Source organism: Kogia breviceps, chromosome 15 (genome assembly GCF_026419965.1).
Source record: "Kogia breviceps isolate mKogBre1 chromosome 15, mKogBre1 haplotype 1, whole genome shotgun sequence".
Lineage (NCBI taxonomy): Eukaryota > Metazoa > Chordata > Mammalia > Artiodactyla > Physeteridae > Kogia > Kogia breviceps.
The window spans coordinates 58,033,402-58,051,932 of record NC_081324.1 but is presented as its reverse complement, the minus strand read 5'-3'; the positions used below and the strand labels follow the sequence as shown (position 1 = coordinate 58,051,932).

Below are 18,531 nucleotides of genomic sequence, written 5' to 3'. Positions count from 1 at the left end.
TTGCTGGCTGCCAGCTCCTGCCTGTGAATAACGTAGGATGCTTGTCGACATTCAAATGGCGTCGTCCACTTAGCTTGTAGGCGCTCTTCTGTGGGGCACGTATTTCACTGATGCTCTTCTGTGGGGCACGTATTTCACTGATGCTCTGCTGGTGCTGGTGGCCACCGACCTTCTGCAGTCTGTGTAGTGGCTCAGAAATTGTCATCACAGGATCATCCCTCTGCAGTGGGATTCTTGCAGTGGGGTTCTCAGTGATGAACAGGCATATCTACCAACTGCCCAAGAGTTGTTCCCACTGTGCACTGGTGACTTTGTCTACCCATGGAGCAAAGACCTGCTGGCACACACCTTCGTGAACACGATTGTATTTCATAAAGGACTTTTGCCAGTAGCCCGTCTACTTTTCTCTAGGCATGGTGTTTTGTTTTTCTTTGTTTTTTTCTAGTGCTCTGACTCATTTTATTTTTCAGTAATAGTATATCATTTGTATCTACTTTTGATATGAGGTATGGAACTTTGAATAATCCTTCTTCTCCAGCATTAGTGACAAAATTCATCAATTTTATACTAGAAAGCATTATTTTGCAATTGTTTGGAGAACAGAAAATGACGAGACAGAACAACTTCACTTCCGTACCCAGGAGCACATGGCGCTTCCCTGGAAATGTCCTTGAAGCCTTCTGTGGCCTCAAGCCAGGTTTTCTTTTGCGTTGTGTTGCCACTCTGTCCCCTTAGTGGAACAAACAGTTGGCAGGCTTTCAGAAGACTTATGTCTTTACTTATGCTCTGCCACTAAACTGGTGTGACCTTGAGAAAGTCTCTTAACCTCTCTGGGCTTGAGTTTATTTCGCTGTAAAAGTGGTTTTCCGGTCCACAAACCTTAGGATTTTTTTTTTTTTTTTGCGGTATGCGGGCCTCTCACTGTTGTGGCCTCTCCCGTTGCGGAGCACAGGCTCCGGACACGCAGGCCTAGCGGCCATGGCTCACGAGCTTAGTTGCTCCGCGGCATGTGGGATCTTCCCGGACCAGGGCACGAACCCGTGTCTCCTGCGTCGGCAGGCGGACTCTCAACCACTGCGCCACCAGGGAAGCCCCAAACCTTATGATTTTTTATGACTGAATTTAATGGGCTTATTGTTTGCTTTAAGTGTGTGCTTCCAGTTCCCTTCTTCATCATAAAATATAATTTTATAAGCACAGCTCTCAATTATGTTCATAAAATACAAGATTTTTAGAAAGGAAAAACATCTTGATCCGCCATGAATAAACTATCATACAGACAAGAGATGGAAGACAGGCAATGATATTTCTCAGTAAATGTTGCCTTTGGGATTGTTAAAATGACTGTCTTGGTTTTTGTTTGAAACCCCCCAAAGACTGCTGTGGCTGCTGGAGCCATACAGGTTCCTTGCAGCATTACGTAAAAGCTCCCAAATGTTCAACTGAGAAGCCATTTTGAAATGCTGACAAGACTGACATTGCTCATCCCAACCTCTTGGCTGGATTCATTGCCAGTGTCTTGCGTTTGTCATTCATATGTGATATAATACTAGTTACTCCCCATCCCCAATTTTACATCTTTCAGTTTTGTTAAAACATGAAAAGTGTTCTCTCATTTTCTGTAGCTTCTTAAATTTCCTTTCAGCCTTATTATTATACTCTCCCCCGGTCTCTCCTTCCCCTTTGCTTTTCTTACCCATGTTGTGTGCATGTGTATGTATCTATGTGTATGGATGTGGTGCTTTGGAAGTTAACTGAGACATTTCAAAGCAGTGAACAGGAGGTAGTCACACAAAACTTGTTAAATACAATCTGCTGGAAAACAGAGCAGAAGTGAGAAGAAGGCTGGGAGAGTTAAACACACACATGACATTTACTTTTGTAGAAATAAAGTATTCCTGAGAAATCATTCATTCTTGCCATTTCATTTTTGGTTTTTGTCAAATTTTGGGGTTTTGAGCTGTGAATGTAAGAAAGTTTCTAATGACATTTTATAAGCCAATTCATAAAGATTTTAAAACAATTTCATGTCTTTATAAAAAAAAAAAGCATGTACCCAAGTGTGGAAGAAGGTTCAATAAACTATGTTACATGCACACAGTGGAGGACAGTGCAGCTTAAAAGAGAATGTGGGCAGTAGCTGTGACCTGACATGGGGTGGTTTCCAGGGGACACTAGGAAGTGAACAAAGCCAATGCAAGACAGCCTATATAATATGCTGTCTTATGTGTAAGAAGGGAGGGAAAAATAAGAAGAAATATAAACATAATTGCTTATTTTTGCAAGAAGAAACCTGGGAAGGATAAACCAGAAAAGAGTGAGGTGGGTTACCTTTAAGAGGTAGAATGGGGTGGGTAGGACATGGGAAGGAGATATACTTCTCTGAGTACCTTTTTGTAGAGCTTTAACTTTTGGAAGTATGTTAATATTCTGCATATTAAAATTGAAATAAATCATTAAGAAGTGAAAGAAAACAGAAGCAAATGAACTCAGCCATATTTCAGGTGAATCCCATAATTGGACTGAAGAGAGAAAAAAAAATGAATCCTAGTAGTTTATGAACACAGTGTTTGTATACCCCATTCTTAGATGGCAGAGCAGGAAGGGAAAATTACAAACAAATCCTGAACTCTTTTTGTAGGTTTGTTTATTATAGTAGTGTGGGTAAAAGAGTTCTGAAACTGCAGTACATACACTATAGGATTTAGTACCTGATTAAGTGTGTTGAGCTTGTTAGAGAAGAAATACAAATATAGATCAAAAAAGACAGAATGAGTGCTCTGAGGATGGGTTGAATTAGATGTATCTGTTTGAACTTAAGATTTATTATATATATGTATATACATATATGTGTATACATATGTGTAAATGTTTATGTATGTATATGTTTTTGTATGTAACTATAGTGAAGGAATTGCAGAATATTGTAATTGTGTGATCAAAATTAACATCACCAATGGACCAGATGTGATGTCCTTAGAAGAACACATCATCACCCATATGGCAGGCTGGCAAAACAGTGCGTAACCTGAATCCAATCACAGGGAAACATCAGACAAATCCAAAGTGAGGAACTTCCTATTTTAAAAACTACAGGAGGGAAAACACTGTGTTCTTTAAAAATGTCAGTATTATAAAAAATAAAGAAAGGAAATGGAAAATGTTCCAGATTAAGGGAGACTAAACAGACATGTCAGTTAAATTTAATATCTGCCCTTAAACTGAATCCTATTCTGGAGGGAAAATATTATGAAGTGCATTGTTGGATAAATTGGAAAAATTGTAATATGAGTGGAAGATTAGTTAAAAGTAATGAATAATGTCAAATTTACAGACATTGATAAATGAGCTGTTGTTGAGTAAGAGAACATTCTTATTTTTAGGGAAAATAGACTGCTCTTAGGGAAAAAAAATAGTATTTAGGGGTAAAGAGCCCTCAAATGATTAAAAAATCATAGTACATGTATATGTATACATCTGTATCTGTATACACACAGACACTTGAGAGAGGGGGCAAACAGAAATGATAAAGCAAATGAGGTGGAATGTTAACAATAAATAAATCTAGGCCAAGGCTGTACATGTTCTATGTACTATTTTGTTCTTGGAACTTTCCTTTAAGTTTGACATTATTTCCAAACAAAAAGATTTTTCTCAAAAGAATAAATTACCCCTAAAATAGGCATTCATATATTAAGCAATCATTAGTAGTGATTAAAAAGCAGCTCTAGATCTAATACTACTAGATTTTAATCATCATCTTCCATCAGTATACTTATAAGTTTATTCTCAATTAAGAATAAATAAACGAGTAATGCTGAATCTTCTCAAAACTGTCTGCTCAAAGCTATTAATCATTCAGCAAGGCTATGGGAAACAAGACCAATATTGAAGAAAATGATAAATGGGAATGAATGAGAAAGTCTTTTATGAAATAAATTCCTTTTACAATAGCAGTATGCATAAAAGGTACACAGGAATAAATAGTGCAAAGTCTTATGTGAAAATTTTAAAAACATCTTGGACAATGAAAATGATTAGATTAAATAGAAAGGGAACAAGTTCCTGAATTAGAAAACTCAGCATGATAAAGATTGCTCTCCAGATAAAAAGAGTCATTATAAGCAATTAAGACAATGTAATGTAGGCAAATATGCCAATAAATAGGATTAAAAGGCCAGAAATATACCCACAGACATGTAGAAACATGATATAATAGAGGAAACTTTGCAGATCAGTGAAAATATGGACTACTCAAAAAAATTTTTTTGAATAATTTGTTTTCCATATGAAAAAATAGAGCCCTACCTCACTCCATAGAAAAAATCGATGCCAATTGTATTGTAGATTTAAATATGAAGAACAAAAGTTTTAAAATAACACTAGGAGGAGAAATAGCTTCAAAATGGTGGAAGAGTAAGACGTGGAGATCACCTTCCTCCCCACTAATACATCAGAAATACATCTACATGTGTAACAACTCCTACAGAACACCTACTGGACGCTGGCAGAAGACCTCAGACCTCCCAAAAGGCAAGAAACTCCCCATGTAGCTGGGTAGGGCAAAAGAAAAAAGAATAAACAGAGACAAAAGAATAAGGATGGGACCTGCAACAGTGGGGGGGAGCTGTGAAGGAGGAAAGGTTTCCACACATTAGGAAGGCCCTTCGTGGGTGGAGACTGCCGGGGGCAGAGTGGGGAGCTTTGGAGCCATGGAGGAGAGCACAGCAACAGGGGTGCGGAGGGCAAAGTGGAGAGATTCCTGCACAGAGGATCGGTGCCGACCAGCACTCACCAGCCTGAGAGGCTTGTCTGCTCACCCACCGGGACGAGTGGGGGCTGGGAGCTGAGGCTCTGGCTTCGCTGGATCCCAGGGAGAGGACTGGAGTTGGCTGCGTGAACACAACCTGAAGAGGGCTAGTGTGCCACAGCTAGCCGGGAGGGAGTCCGGGAAAAAGTCTGGAGCTGCTGAAGAGAAAAGAGACTTTTTCTTTCCTCTTTGTTTCCTGGTGCGTGAGGAGAGGGGATTAAGAGTGCCGCTTAAAGGAGCTCCAGAGACGGGCGTAACCCGCGGCTAACAGTGCGGACCCCAGAGACAGGCATGAGACGCTAAGGCTGCTGCTGCAGCCACCAAGAAGCCTGTGTGCAAGCACAGGTCACTATCCACACCTCCCCTCCCGGGAGCCCACCACTGCCGGGGTCCTGTGATCCAGGGACAACTCCCCCGGGAGAACACACGGCACACCTCAGGCTGGTGCAACGTTACGTTGGCCTCTGCCGCCGCAGGCTCACCCCGCATTCAGTACCCCTCCCTCCCCCTGGCCTGAGTAAGCCAGAGCCCCCAAATCAGCTGCTCCTTTAACCTCATTCTGTCTGAATGAAGAACAGACATTCTCAGGCAACCCGCATGCAGAGGCAGGTCCAAATCCAAAGCTGAACCGTGGGAGCTGTGCGAACAAAGAAGAGGAAGGGAAATTTCTCCCAGCAGCCTCAGTGGCAGCGGATTAAATCTCCACCATCAACTTGATGTGCCCTGCATCTGTGGAATACCTGAATAGACAACTAATCATCCCAAATTGAGGAGGTGGACTTTGGGAGCAATTATATATATATTCATTTCCCTTTTTCTCTTTTTGTGAGTGTGTATGTGTATACTTCTGTGTGTGATTTTGTCTGTATAGCTTTGCTTTTACCATTTGTCCTAGGGTTCTGTCTGTACGTTTTTTAAAAAAAAAAATTTTTTTCTTAATAATTTTTACTTTAATAACTTTAGTTTATTTTACTTTATTTTATCCTTTTCTTTCTTTCTTTCTTTTTTATTCTCCCTTTTATTCTGAGCCGTGTGGAGGACAGGCTCTTGGTGCTCCAGCCAGGCATCAGGGCTGTGCCACTGAGGTGGGAGAACCAGGTTCAGGAAACTGTTCCACAGGAGACCTCCCAGCTCCACGTAATATCAAATGGCAAAAATCTCCCAGAGATCTCCATCTCAATGCCAAGACCCAGGTCCACTCAACGACCAGCAAGGTACAGTGCAGGACATCCTTTGCCAAACAACTAATAAGACAGGAACACAACCTCATCCGTTAGCACAGAGGCTGCCTAAAATCATAATAAGGCCACAGACATCCCAAAACACACCACCAGACGTGGACCTGCCCACGAGAAAGACAAGGTCCAGCCTCATCCACCAAAACACAGGCACTAGTCCCCTCCACCAGGAATCCTACACAACCCACTAAACCAACCTAAGCCACTGGGGACAGACACCAAAAACAACGGGAACTATGAACGTGCAACCTGCTAAAAGGAGAGCCCAAACACAGTAAGTTAAGCAAAATGAGAAGACAGAGAAACACACAGCAGATGAAGAAGCAAGACAAAAACCCACTACACCTAACAAATGAAGAGGAAATAGGCAGTCTACCTGAAAAAGAATTCAGAATAATGATAGTAAAGATGATCCAAAATCTTGGAAATAGAATGGAGAAAATACAAGAAACGTTTAACAGGGACCTAGAAGAACTAAAGAGCAAACACTGATGAACAACACAATAAGTGAAATTAAAAATTCTCTAGAGGGGATCAATAGCAGAATAACTGAGGCAGAAGGACAGATAAGTGACCTGGAAGATTAAATAGTGAAAATAACTACTGCAGAACAGAATAAAGAAAAAAGAATGAAAAGAATTGAGGACAGTCTCAGAGACCTCTGGGACAACATTAAATGCACCAATGTTCCAATTATAGGTGTCCCAGAAGAAGAAGAGAAAAAGAAAGGGACTGAGAAAATATTTGAAGAGATTATAGTGGAAAACTTCCCTAATATGGGAAAGGAAATACTTAATCAAGTCCAGGAAGCACAGAGAGTCTCATACAGGATAAATCCAAGGAGAAACACGCCAAGACACATATTAATCAAACTATCAAAAATTAAATACAAAGAACAAATATTAAAAGCAGAAGGGGAAAAACAACAAATAACACACAAGGAAATCCCCATAAGGTTAACAGCTGGTCTTTCAGCAGAAAATCTGCAAGCCAGAAGGGAGTGGCAGGACATATTTAAAGTGATGAAGGAGAAAAAACCTACAACTAAGATTACTGTACTCAGCAAGGATCTCATTCAGATTTGATGGATAAATTAAAAGCTTTATAGATAAGCAAAAGCTAAGAGAATTCAGCACCACCAAACCAGCTTTACAACAAATGCTAAAGGAACTTCTCTAGGTAGGAAACATAAAAGAAGGAAAAAACCTACAATAATAAACCCCAAACAATTAAGACAATGGTAGTAGGAGCATACATGTTGATAATTACCTTAAATGTAAATGGATTAAATGCTCCAACCAAAAGACACAGACTGAATGGATACAAAAACAAGACCTGTATATATGCTGTCTACAAGAGACCCACTTCAGACCTAAGGACACATACAGACTGAAAGTGAGGGGATGGAAAAAGATATGCCATGCAAATGGAAATCAAAAGAAAGCTGGAGTAGCAATTCTCATATCAGACAAAATAGACTTTAAAATAAAGACTCTTACAAGAGACAAAGAAGGACACTACATAATGATCAAGGGATCAATCCAAGAAGAAGATACAACAATTGTAAATACTTATGCACCCAACATAGGAGCACCTCAATACATAAGGCAAATACTAACAGCCATAAAAGGGAAAATCGACAGTAACACAATCATAGTAGGGGACTTTAACACCCCACTTTCACCAATGGACAGATCATCCAAAATGAAAATACATAAGGAAACACAAGCTTTAAATAATACATTAAACATGATGGACTTAATTGATATTTATAGGACATTCCATCCAAAAACAACAGAATACACATTATTCTCAAGTGCTCACAGAACATTCTCCAGGATAGATCGTATATTGAGTCACAAATCAAGCCTTGGTAAATTTAAGAAAATTGAAATCATATCAAGTATCTTTTCCGACCACAATGCTATGAGACTAGATATCAATTACAGGAAAAAAATTCTGTAATAAATACAAACACGTGGAGGCTAAGCAACACACTACTTAATAACCAAGAGATCACTGAAGAAATCAAAGAGGAAATCAAAAAATACCCAGAAACAAATGACAATGAAAACACAACAACCCAAATCCTATGGGATGCAGCAAAAGTAGTTCTAAGAGGGAAGTTTATAGAAACACAATCCACCTTAAGAAACAAGAAACACCTCAAATAAACAACCTAAACTTACACCTAAAGCAATTAGAGAGAGAAGAACAAAATAACGCCAAAGTTAGCAGAAGGAAAGAAATCATAAAGATCAGATCAGAAATAAATGAAAAAGAAATGAAGGAAATGATAGCAAAGATCAATAAAACTAAAAGCTGGTTCTTTGAGAAGATAAACAAAATTGATAAACCATTAGCCAGACTTATCAAGAAAAAATAGGGAGAAGACTCAAATCAATAGAATTAGAATGAAAAAGATGTAACAACTGACACTGCAGAAATGCAAAGGATCATGAGAGATTACTGCAAGCAACTATATGCCAATAAAATGGACAACCCAGAAGAAATAGACAAATTCTTAGAAAAGCACAACCTTCCGAGACTGAACCAGGAAGAAATAGAAAATATGAACAGACCAATCACAAGCACTGAAATTGAGACTGTGATTAAAAATCTTCCAACAAAAAAAAGCCTAGGATCAGATGGCTTCACAGGCGAAAGAATTCTATCAAATATTTCGAGAAGAGCTAACACCTATCCTTGTCAAACGCTTCCACAATATAGCCGAGGGAGGAACACTCCCAAACTCATTCTATGAGGCCACCATCACCCTGATACCCAAACCAGACAAAGATGTCACAAAGAAAGAAAACTACAGGCCAATATCACTGATGAACAAAGATCATACACCATGATCAAGTGGGATTTATACCAGGAATGCAAGGATTCTTCAATATACGCAAATTAATCAGTGTGATACACCATATTAACAAATTGAAGGAGAAAAACCATATGATCATCTCAATAGATGCAGAAAAAGCTTTTGACAAAATTCAACACTGATTTATGATAAAAACCCTCCAGAAAGTAGGCATACAGGGAACTTACCTCGACATAATAAAGGCCATATGTGACAAACACACAGCCAACATCGTTTTCAATGGTGAAAAACTGAAAGCATTTCCTCTGAGATCAGGAACAAGACAAGGATGTCCACTCTCACCACTATTATTCAACATAGTTTTGGAAGTTTTAGCCACAGCAATCAGAGAAGAAAAACAAATAAAAGGAATCCAAATGGGAAAAGAAGAAGTAAAGCTGTCACTGTTTGCAGATGACATAATACTATACATAGAGAATCCTACGATGCTACCAGAAAACTACTAGTGCTAATCAATGAATTTGGTAAAGTAGCAGGATACAAAATTAATGCACAGAAATCTCTTGCATCCGTATACACTAATGATGAAAAATCTGAAAGTGAAATTTACCATTTACCATTTACCACTCTCATTTACCATTGCAATAAAAAGAATAAAATAGGAATAAACCCACCTAAGGAGACAAAAGAACTGTATGCAGAAAATTATAAGACACTGATGAAAGAAATTAGATGATAAAAGTAGATGGAGAGGTATACCATGTTCTTGGATTGGAAGAATCAACATTGTGAAAATGACTCTAGTACCCAAAGCAATCTACAGATTCAATGCAATCCCTATCAAACTACCACTGGCATTTTTCACAGAACTAGAACAAAAAAATTCACAATTTGTATGGAAATACAAAAGACCCCGAACAGCCAAAGCAATCTTGAGACAGAGGAACGGAGCTGGAGGAATCAGGCTCCCTGACTTCAGACTATACTACAAAGCTACAGTAATCAAGACAGTATGGTACTGGCACAAAAACAAATATAGATCATTGGAACAGGATAGACAGCCCAGAGGTAAACCCATGTACATATGGTCACCTTATCTTTGATAAAGGAGGCAAGAATATACAGTGGAGAAAAGACAGCCTCTTCAATATATGGTGCTGGGAAAACTGGACAGCTACATGTAAAAGAATGAAATTAGAACACTCCCTAACACCATACACAAAAATAAACTCCAAATGAATTAAATACCTAAATGTAAGGCCAGGCTCCATCAAACTCTTAGAGGAAAACATAGGTAGAACACTCTATGACATAAATCACAGCAAGATCCTTTTTGACCCACCTCCTAGAAAAATGGTAGTAAAAACAAAAATAAACAAATGGGACCTAATTAAACTTAAAAGGTTTTGCACAGCAAAGGAAACCATAAACAAGATGAAAAGACAGCCCTCAGAATGGGAGAAAATACTTGCAAATGAAGCAACTGACAAAGGATTAATCTCCAAAACATAGAAGCAACTCATGCGGCTCAATATCCAAAAAACAAACAACCCAATCCAAAAATGGGCAGAAGACCTAAATTGACATTTCTCCAAAGAAGATATACAGATTGCCAACAAACACATGGAAGAATTCTCAACATCATTAATCATCAGAGAAATGCAAATCAAAACTACAATGAAATATCATCTCACACTGGTCAGATTGGCCATCATCGAAAAATCTACAAACAAATGCTGGAGAGGGTGTGGAGAAAAGGGAACCCTCTTGCCCTGTTGGTGGGAATGTAAATTGATACAGCCACTATGGAGAACAGTATGGAGGTTCCTTAAAAAACTACAAATAGAACTACCATATGACCCAGCAATCCCACTTCTTGGCATATACCCTGAGAAAACCATAATTCAAAAAGAGTCATGTACCAGAATGTTCATTGCAGCTCTATTTACCATAGCCAGGACATGGAAGCAACCTAAATGTCCATCAACAGATGAATGGATAAAGAAGATGTGGCACATATATACAATGGAATATTACTTAGTCATATAAAGGAATGAAACTGAGTTATTTGTAGTGAGGTGGATGGACCTCGAGACTGTCATACAGAGTGAAGTAAGTCAGAAATTCTGAGAAAAACAAATACCATATGCTAACACATATATATGGAATCTAAAAAAGAAAAAAAATGGTCAGAAGAACCTAGGGGCAAGATGGGAATTAAGATGCAGACCTACTAGAGAATGGACTTGAGGATACGGGGAGGGGGAAGGGTAAGCTGGGACAAAGTGAGAGAGTGGCATGTACATACATACACTACCAAATGAAAACCAGTAGCTTGTGGGAAGCAGCAGCATAGCACAGGGAGATCAGCTTGGTGCTTTGTGACCACCTAGAGGGGTGCGATAGGGAGGGTGGGAGGGAGGGAGATGCAAGAGGGAAGAGATATGGGAACATATGTATATGAATGACTGATTCACTTTGTTGTAAAGCAGAAACTAACACACCATTGTAAAGCAATTATACTCCAATAAAGGTGTTAAAAAATAAAATAACAGTAGGAGAATATCTGTGTAACTTCAGTGTTGCAAAGGATTTCATAGGCTAGATGTGCCAACTGTACAGGAAATAACTGATATATTTTAGTACCTTAAAATAAAATTCTCCACAGTCATCATAAACAAAGTGAAAAGCCAAGTAAGTCACAGATTGGGAGTAAGTAACAATTATAATCGACAAAGGATTGTGTCCAGAGTACAGGAAGAGCTCCTTCAGATCATTAAGCAAAAATGGGCAAAAGGAGTAGACAGGGAGTTCACAGGACGTCGAGTTTGGCAGATGAACTATTTCAAAGAACGTACAACTGATCAAGCCGTCTCTGAGGGCAAAATCTCCAAGAGCGGGCTTCTTTCTTTTGTTATATTATTGAGCTTCCAAACTTGTATGATTGTGTGCACAGAGACACCAAGTGTTTTAATATCAAACTGTGAATATATTTCAGTGATTAATATTATATCATGAAATTTTGTAGGACCAGTCCTTTCCGGAGCGTGAAAATGGTTTTCAGGTTGGAATGAGATTAGAAGGCATTGACCCCCGTCATCCATCTGTGTTTTGTGTGCTTTCTGTAGCTGAGGTAAGAAATGATGTTATTGTCTTGGGCTAATTGCAGTGACAGGAGAGAATTTTCTAGAGAATGACGAATTTCAGTACTTTGTGTTATAAACAAGTCCAAGTACATTATGGATTTATTTTATTCAGTGATGGGTGAAGTACGTTCTTTAATGAAATTTTTTCCTTCTCTGAAGATTAATTTTCTAATAAGTTTCTCATTACTAGTGGTTACTCTTGATTTAATTGGTAAATAGTTTTCACCTGAGGTTGAGAAAATCAGTGAATCCCACAATGTTGCTTTTGTCTGATAAAAGAGACAATTATTCAAGTTTTATCTGAACTAATGAGAAATGTATATGAAAAAATACATGCTTATGAATCATATATTTATATAAATACAGGAATTTTATGAAAATTAGGGTGAGGAGCCATTGATAAAGTAAATGACTTATAAAATATAATATTTACTAAACATTTTATGTTATTAAATTGATAAAAGACCTGAGTATTTCGAATAACATCAAACATAGAAAACCCTATTCATTTAATTTACTGATTGATTATAGTTATTGAACTTGTATAGCATGTCTAGGAGATGTGTTTCTCAGACTGTTTTATTATTTTCTTTGTTGAGTATGCTGGATCAATATGTTAGAGTTAAGTAAGGTCATACCCATTTTGGTTTTTGCTGTGTACTTTAGGTTACACTGTTTTGGGATATGAATCCAAGCCAGACAGCAGGAGATGGGGTTTCTGAAAGGAATATTTGCTAGGTATTGAATGAACAAATAAACAAATTTGTCGATTAATGGTTATGTAAATTGACCTCAGATTCCTAGACTGAGTAAAAGGATAGTTTTTCGTTTTTTGTTTTTTTTGCGGCACGCTGGCCTCTCACTGTTGTGGCCTCTCCCGTGGCGGAGCACAGGCTCCGGACGCACAGGCTCAGCGGCCATGGCTCACGGGCCCAGCCGCTCCGCGGCATGTGGGATCTTCCTGGACCGGGGCACGAACCCGTGTCCCCTGCATCGGTAGGCAGACTCTCAACCACTGCACCACCAGGGAAGCCCAGAGTAGTTTTTTGCAGAAAAATTTTTGATACTTGAAAGATAGTGTCTAGTTTGTCAGCATTTGTCTTATCCAGATTCATCTATGAATTTGTTCTTTAATATAAGACATTTGGATGTAAGGATTGGTTCATATATATTGATGGTGTTGACAGAATAAATGAATATTTTGTTAATTTTGTGTACACTTCAAATGCATCACTCTTAATGAACGATTGTAAACATTCCATTTTGCAGGTGTGTGGTTACCGTCTAAGACTTCATTTTGACGGTTATTTAAGCTGCTATGATTTTTGGACTAATGCTGGTTCCCCTGACATTCATCCAGTAGGGTGGTGTGAAAAGACCAAACATGAATTACACATCCCTAAGGGTAAGTCAGGAGGAAAAGACAGTCAGTTTTTTTTAATGAAATACTAACAAGAGAGCCTGGTGTGAATTCATCTTCAAAATAAAAGTTTAATCCACAAAAAGCAGTAAGACTGCAAGGATATCACTCTTAGAAATAAATAAATGTCTTTAAAGAAAAGCATCAAAGACCGTTTAGCTCAAATATTCTGAGGTACATAGGGCAGAAGTAAAATCTCATGAGAGCATTTTATCTTACATAAAGTTTATTAAAGTTTATAAGGAATGAAGAAACTCATGTTTAAATTACAGTTGAAATAAAATATTTCACTTAATCAGTGATGCTGTACAGTGAGGAAACTTGATTCACTGTATATCATTTGTTTCAAGCAGAAATCATGGAGCACAGGGAACCATGAAAGTGAAAAATTCACTGTTTTCTTTCGATGGGAATTAAAAATCTCATCTTTGTCTTTTGTTTGTGGGAGAGGAACTGGGTCTGGCAGACATGACTGAAACCTTTCTTACTTGCTTGCTGTCTGCCAGTGGGCCTGTTTCCTTGACCAGCAAATTTGTATATAAGGTCTCCTGCTTGGGTGTTAGACTCCTGGCTGACCGTGGCAACTTCTGGAGTCACTGTGTAGTCATTTTATTCTTAGGAAGCAGCTCAGGGTGTCCTCTGGGATCCACCCCTGAGGCTGGCAGCAGGGTCCCCTGAGATTGCTGGGTTTCAGGGAGGTTGGAACAGGCCCCAGGCTCATTCACCCCGTGGGTGGTAGATGTTCATGGAGCCCTTCCTGTGTACAGGCCCTGGGGACAGAGCAGTGAATAAAGGAAACCATCTCTGTCTTCATGGGGCTTTCAATCCAGAGGGGAGGAGGAGGATAAACAGAGAGAAAGGTGCATGTCTAGCGGTGACAGGCATGGAGCACTGAGTGGGGTTTCAGGGCTGCCCTTGCAATAAGTGAGGTGGAGACAGGTCTGGGGTGTGACGTCTGACAGATGCCTGGACGGATGCACGACAGAGACAGCCAGGTGGCTCCCTGGGGAGGAGCACGTGTCAGAGCCCAGCAGCGGGTGGCGCAGACCAGGAATCACAGGAGCGCTGGAGCAGAGAGGCAAGGGCCAGGAGGGAGGAGATAAGTGAGAGGTGTCGCCACGGCCTTGAAGGATGTGCAAGGAGTTTGACGTCTATTCTGAGTGTGACACTCAATCTGAGTATTTCCTGAGCCTGGTTATTTGGGCCAGCCTCACATCAGGTGCTTTAGGGCACATGGACGGGAGGGTCAGGCATTTTATTGGGAAGTCCTTAAAGACAAGGGCAGAAAGCTGGAGCTGCCACGTGGCCTGGGCGGCGGTTCTGTCGCCCCTGCAATGTCTGGCTCCCCTGGGGCTGCTTACCATCAGGCCCATGCTGGCCTCGGGGACGTGGCTTCTTCAAGAGGCCTGAGGGACGCAGGAGATGAGACTCCTGTCAGGCCACCAGGGTACTGATTCCACATTTGAATGAGTTTTAAACTTTGTAGGGAATGACATGCATGGTGGGAAATCAAACTCAACAGTTTGGAATTCCATACATTAAAACAACACTGAAACAGTTTAGAGATTTTAATATAAATCTTTTGTGTCTGCTAAGGGACATTGAATTCATGGCAGAAAACTGAATAAGAATAGTATTGGTACATTTATTATGCACATGGTTACATCTTGTGGGTATTTTGAATAATCCGTAATTTTTTTTTAGGTTATAGAAAAGATAAATTTGTTTGGATGGATTACTTGAAGACCTGCAAATTGCAAAATGCTCCCAAGAAATTATTCAGAAACAGAAATTCTGTAAGTATTTTCTTCTATAGTATAAATCAGATTTTTACTTCAGCTTAAATTTCTTAAAATTCACAATGTATTCTGTTGTATTTTAATCTTTTAAGAATCCTTAGCTTCCTATGACTTTTCTCACTAAATGTGTCAGTTTCCTATGGGCATATTTGTTTTTCTTTTAAACATACAATTAAATAATTAGATGGAGAGAGTAGAAAACTTTACATGTAAAGCTGGTTAAAATTTAAAATGCCTTTTAGAAGGTGTTTCTTTTTGCTTCTAGTGAGTTAGTCGTTTAAATTTAGTTTGATACTTTGAGACCTGCTGATATGCCAGGTGGTCTTTGACTGTACCTGATCCAGCTGTATTTATGTGTAATGAAAAAGAAGGTGATGGTTCATATAGATTGGAAGGGTGTGTGAGGATTTGGGTGGCGCACACTCACCCTCTGTGTCCCAGCAGCCTAACACATGTTCAGGAGAGAGGAGAAAAAGTTGCAGCCCCGCCTCCTCTGGGCCCCAGGTGAGGCCACACACCTCGGAGGGGTGGGAAGCCTGGAGCCAGGGAGGCCCCACCACCTGCTGGCTGTGTTCCCTGAGGACAGTCCCCACCCCCCGCCCTGCTTCCCCAGGCTTCAGTGTCCTGCTCTTGAATCAGTGTTCTCCAACTGTTCAACAGGTTTCATAGACTCATATCAAGGAAGAGAGCTAGAGAAATGTGAAAATGCTTTAAAAAAAAGTAATGTGCTAAAGGAAACCAAAAATCAGGGTCCAGTATAGATAGTAAAGAAGTAGGGGAAAAAAAAAAAAAACCCTCTTCTAGTCCCTGGATATTGTGTGTATATTTTCTAAATCCCAGGCCTGGCTAATTATAGCTACAGGAAAAGTGGGGCTTTATCATTGTCATGTTATTATAAATCATAGCCCTTAGTATTTTTAATACTAAAAAATATGTACAGGTACTAAAAACATTTGTTTTTCGACTATGATTTATTTATGGATAAGCGCATGTGTTCCTTAAATGTTGAGAAAGCCACTAATTTCAACACTTGATCAAAGTATAAGTGGTAATTTTAGTGCTAAAACTTTTAGTTTTTAGTGCTTAAAACTTTTCCAAATAGTGGTACTTGGAAATATACCACCCATCTAAAGCCTACGGGGGTCAGAGAAAATTATTTGATATTACTGTATTCAGTAAACAGTTATTAAAATTAATACAGATTATTCTATGAACCGAAGAGGGAAAATGATGATGAAAGGGGAAATAAAACCTACCTGCACAACAAAAGAGAAAAGCACAGAGTAAAAGCTCGTTTCCTGGGATTCCTTTTTTATGAATGTACACTTGGTAACAGTCTGTTGGAATATTTTTACTGGCTGGTTTCATTCTGCAGTGTAAGTGTTGATACCCTGTAGACTCTTCTGATGCTAAACATGACAGAAGTTTTGATAGTGGCTCAGTCCTGTTTGGTGTCCTGTTTCTCTTTGTACCTTTTCCCCGTGTTAGAACGGGCCAATGCCTAAGGAATTTCAGGTTGGAATGAAGCTGGAGGCTGTCGACAGGAAGAACCCTTCCTTGGTGTGTGTGGCAACCGTAGCAGATATTGTTGGAGATCGCTTGCTAGTGCATTTTGACAATTGGGATGATAGTTACGATTACTGGTGAGACACCAATGTGCGTTGTATTTTTGTGTGTTCGTGTTTGCCGTTAAGAATTTATGTTCATTCCATAACTTGTCACTGTTCTTGCTGTTCTTATAGTAATGAACATGAGGAATCTAGTGGCTGACTTGTTACTACCTTCTTTTCCTCGTGAACTGTTGAATTAAAGAACCCGAGAAAGTTTTTTTTTCCATCTCTGAGAGGTTGCCTAATGAGGCCTCATGTGAAATAATGTGACCAGTTCAGGGCAGTCCACTATATTGTTTCTAGTTTGTAAGGGAAGCATTTCTGTAAAGAAGAAGTTAAGAACTTGGCAGTATTCTTTTTTCCTGAAAAATGTTGAACTCAGACTGTCATATTTTTTAAAGGAAAGATTCAGGGAGAATGGAGTGAATTATTTGAAAGCCTGTGAAGAGCAGAGAAAATGTATGCTCACAATGCCATGAAACTAACATTGCATGAGTTAAAAGGATTTTCTGGGTGAAAACCTGAAATATGGAAGAGGGCATGGCAAAAATAATTTTTGTGGCATTTCTTAAGAGCATATCCTGAATAATTGACAAGTCCCCGCCTGAGGCTGTGATTCTTCATGTGCATGGTGGGAGGAGGGGGAGTTTTCTTCTTTGAACTAAGAAGAAGAGCATGGATTAATTGCTGTATGTGTCTTAGGTAGTATAGTGTGGGTTCCTGAAAGGGAGAGGGAGGAAATTGTGGGCATGTGGAATCTGGTCCATCTTATTAAAATTTGGACTGGCCTATTAATATTTTCCCTTTGCTGCTAGCAAGAAGTGGTAGAAGGGGTTTATTAAAATGTTCACTCTCTGGGGAGATCACTGGCAGTTCAGGTCCTAGTCAAACACTTTTTAAAGGAATACTTTTAAATTTCAAGAAGGTTATGTAAAAGAGAAGTTTGGCCACTCAGCTTACAAAATATAGAACTAAAATTACTTCTGTTTCTCTTAAGCTATAAAATATTTTAGCTATGCCGTAGTATTTTCCATGTCATCTCTTAATATCTAGCATGATCATTACTCTTGGATTCTTTCTCTGGTGTTAATATGGGATCTAAAATAGAATCCTGTTTTTGCAGGTGTGATGTCAATAGTCCTTATGTTCAGCCAGTTGGTTGGTGTCAGGAGCATGGAAGAACTCTGATAGCACCCCAAGGTGAGTGGACTGGCTGGGTTCTCTTTGAAGTCATCTCTGTGTGAGTGGCAATGCCCATTCTTATTTTTGTTTATGGAAACCACATTTCAATACAAAGTGTATGATAAAATTATTGTGCAAGATTCTGTGGACCATCAGGGGACGCAGATGTCTGAAATCTGCACATCCTTCCCCATAATACAAATGGACTGTGTTTATAAAGACATATTAGGCAGCCATTTAAAAAAAATGCTATTTTTTTATCCAACGAAATGAGTGCAATCACTGTGAACTGACTTTTAAAACTAGCTATTTCCAGCTATGTAATTTAACTTATAACCAATGTTAATTCATTAATTGACCATTAGGTTATTAAATATACTTAACTTTGGAGTTAAATGTAAGAAATGCAGAAACCTAAGAAGTGAGAATTAATAATGAGGGCCTAGACTTGCCAGACCCGTTCACCAAGCCAACTTAGTGGCTCAGCTAAACACTGAAA

The 18,531-nt window shown here is 39.2% G+C and overlaps 1 protein-coding gene across 2 annotated transcripts in view; it reads left to right on the top strand.

Annotated features, from left to right (window-relative positions):
* L3MBTL4 (L3MBTL histone methyl-lysine binding protein 4) overlaps window positions 1–18,531 on the top strand; it is a 374,898-nt gene that overhangs the window by 107,218 nt on the left and 249,149 nt on the right. For both annotated transcript variants that reach the window (XR_010836709.1, XM_059039839.2), the window contains exons 6-10: window positions 11,904–12,008; window positions 13,291–13,426; window positions 15,146–15,237; window positions 16,729–16,883; window positions 17,974–18,050. Coding sequence is in view for 1 of the 2 variants with exons in the window: in XM_059039839.2 (XP_058895822.1) it covers window positions 11,904–12,008; window positions 13,291–13,426; window positions 15,146–15,237; window positions 16,729–16,883; window positions 17,974–18,050 (565 nt within the window). In the remaining variant the exon portion in view is untranslated. The remainder of the gene's footprint in view (window positions 1–11,903; window positions 12,009–13,290; window positions 13,427–15,145; window positions 15,238–16,728; window positions 16,884–17,973; window positions 18,051–18,531) is intronic.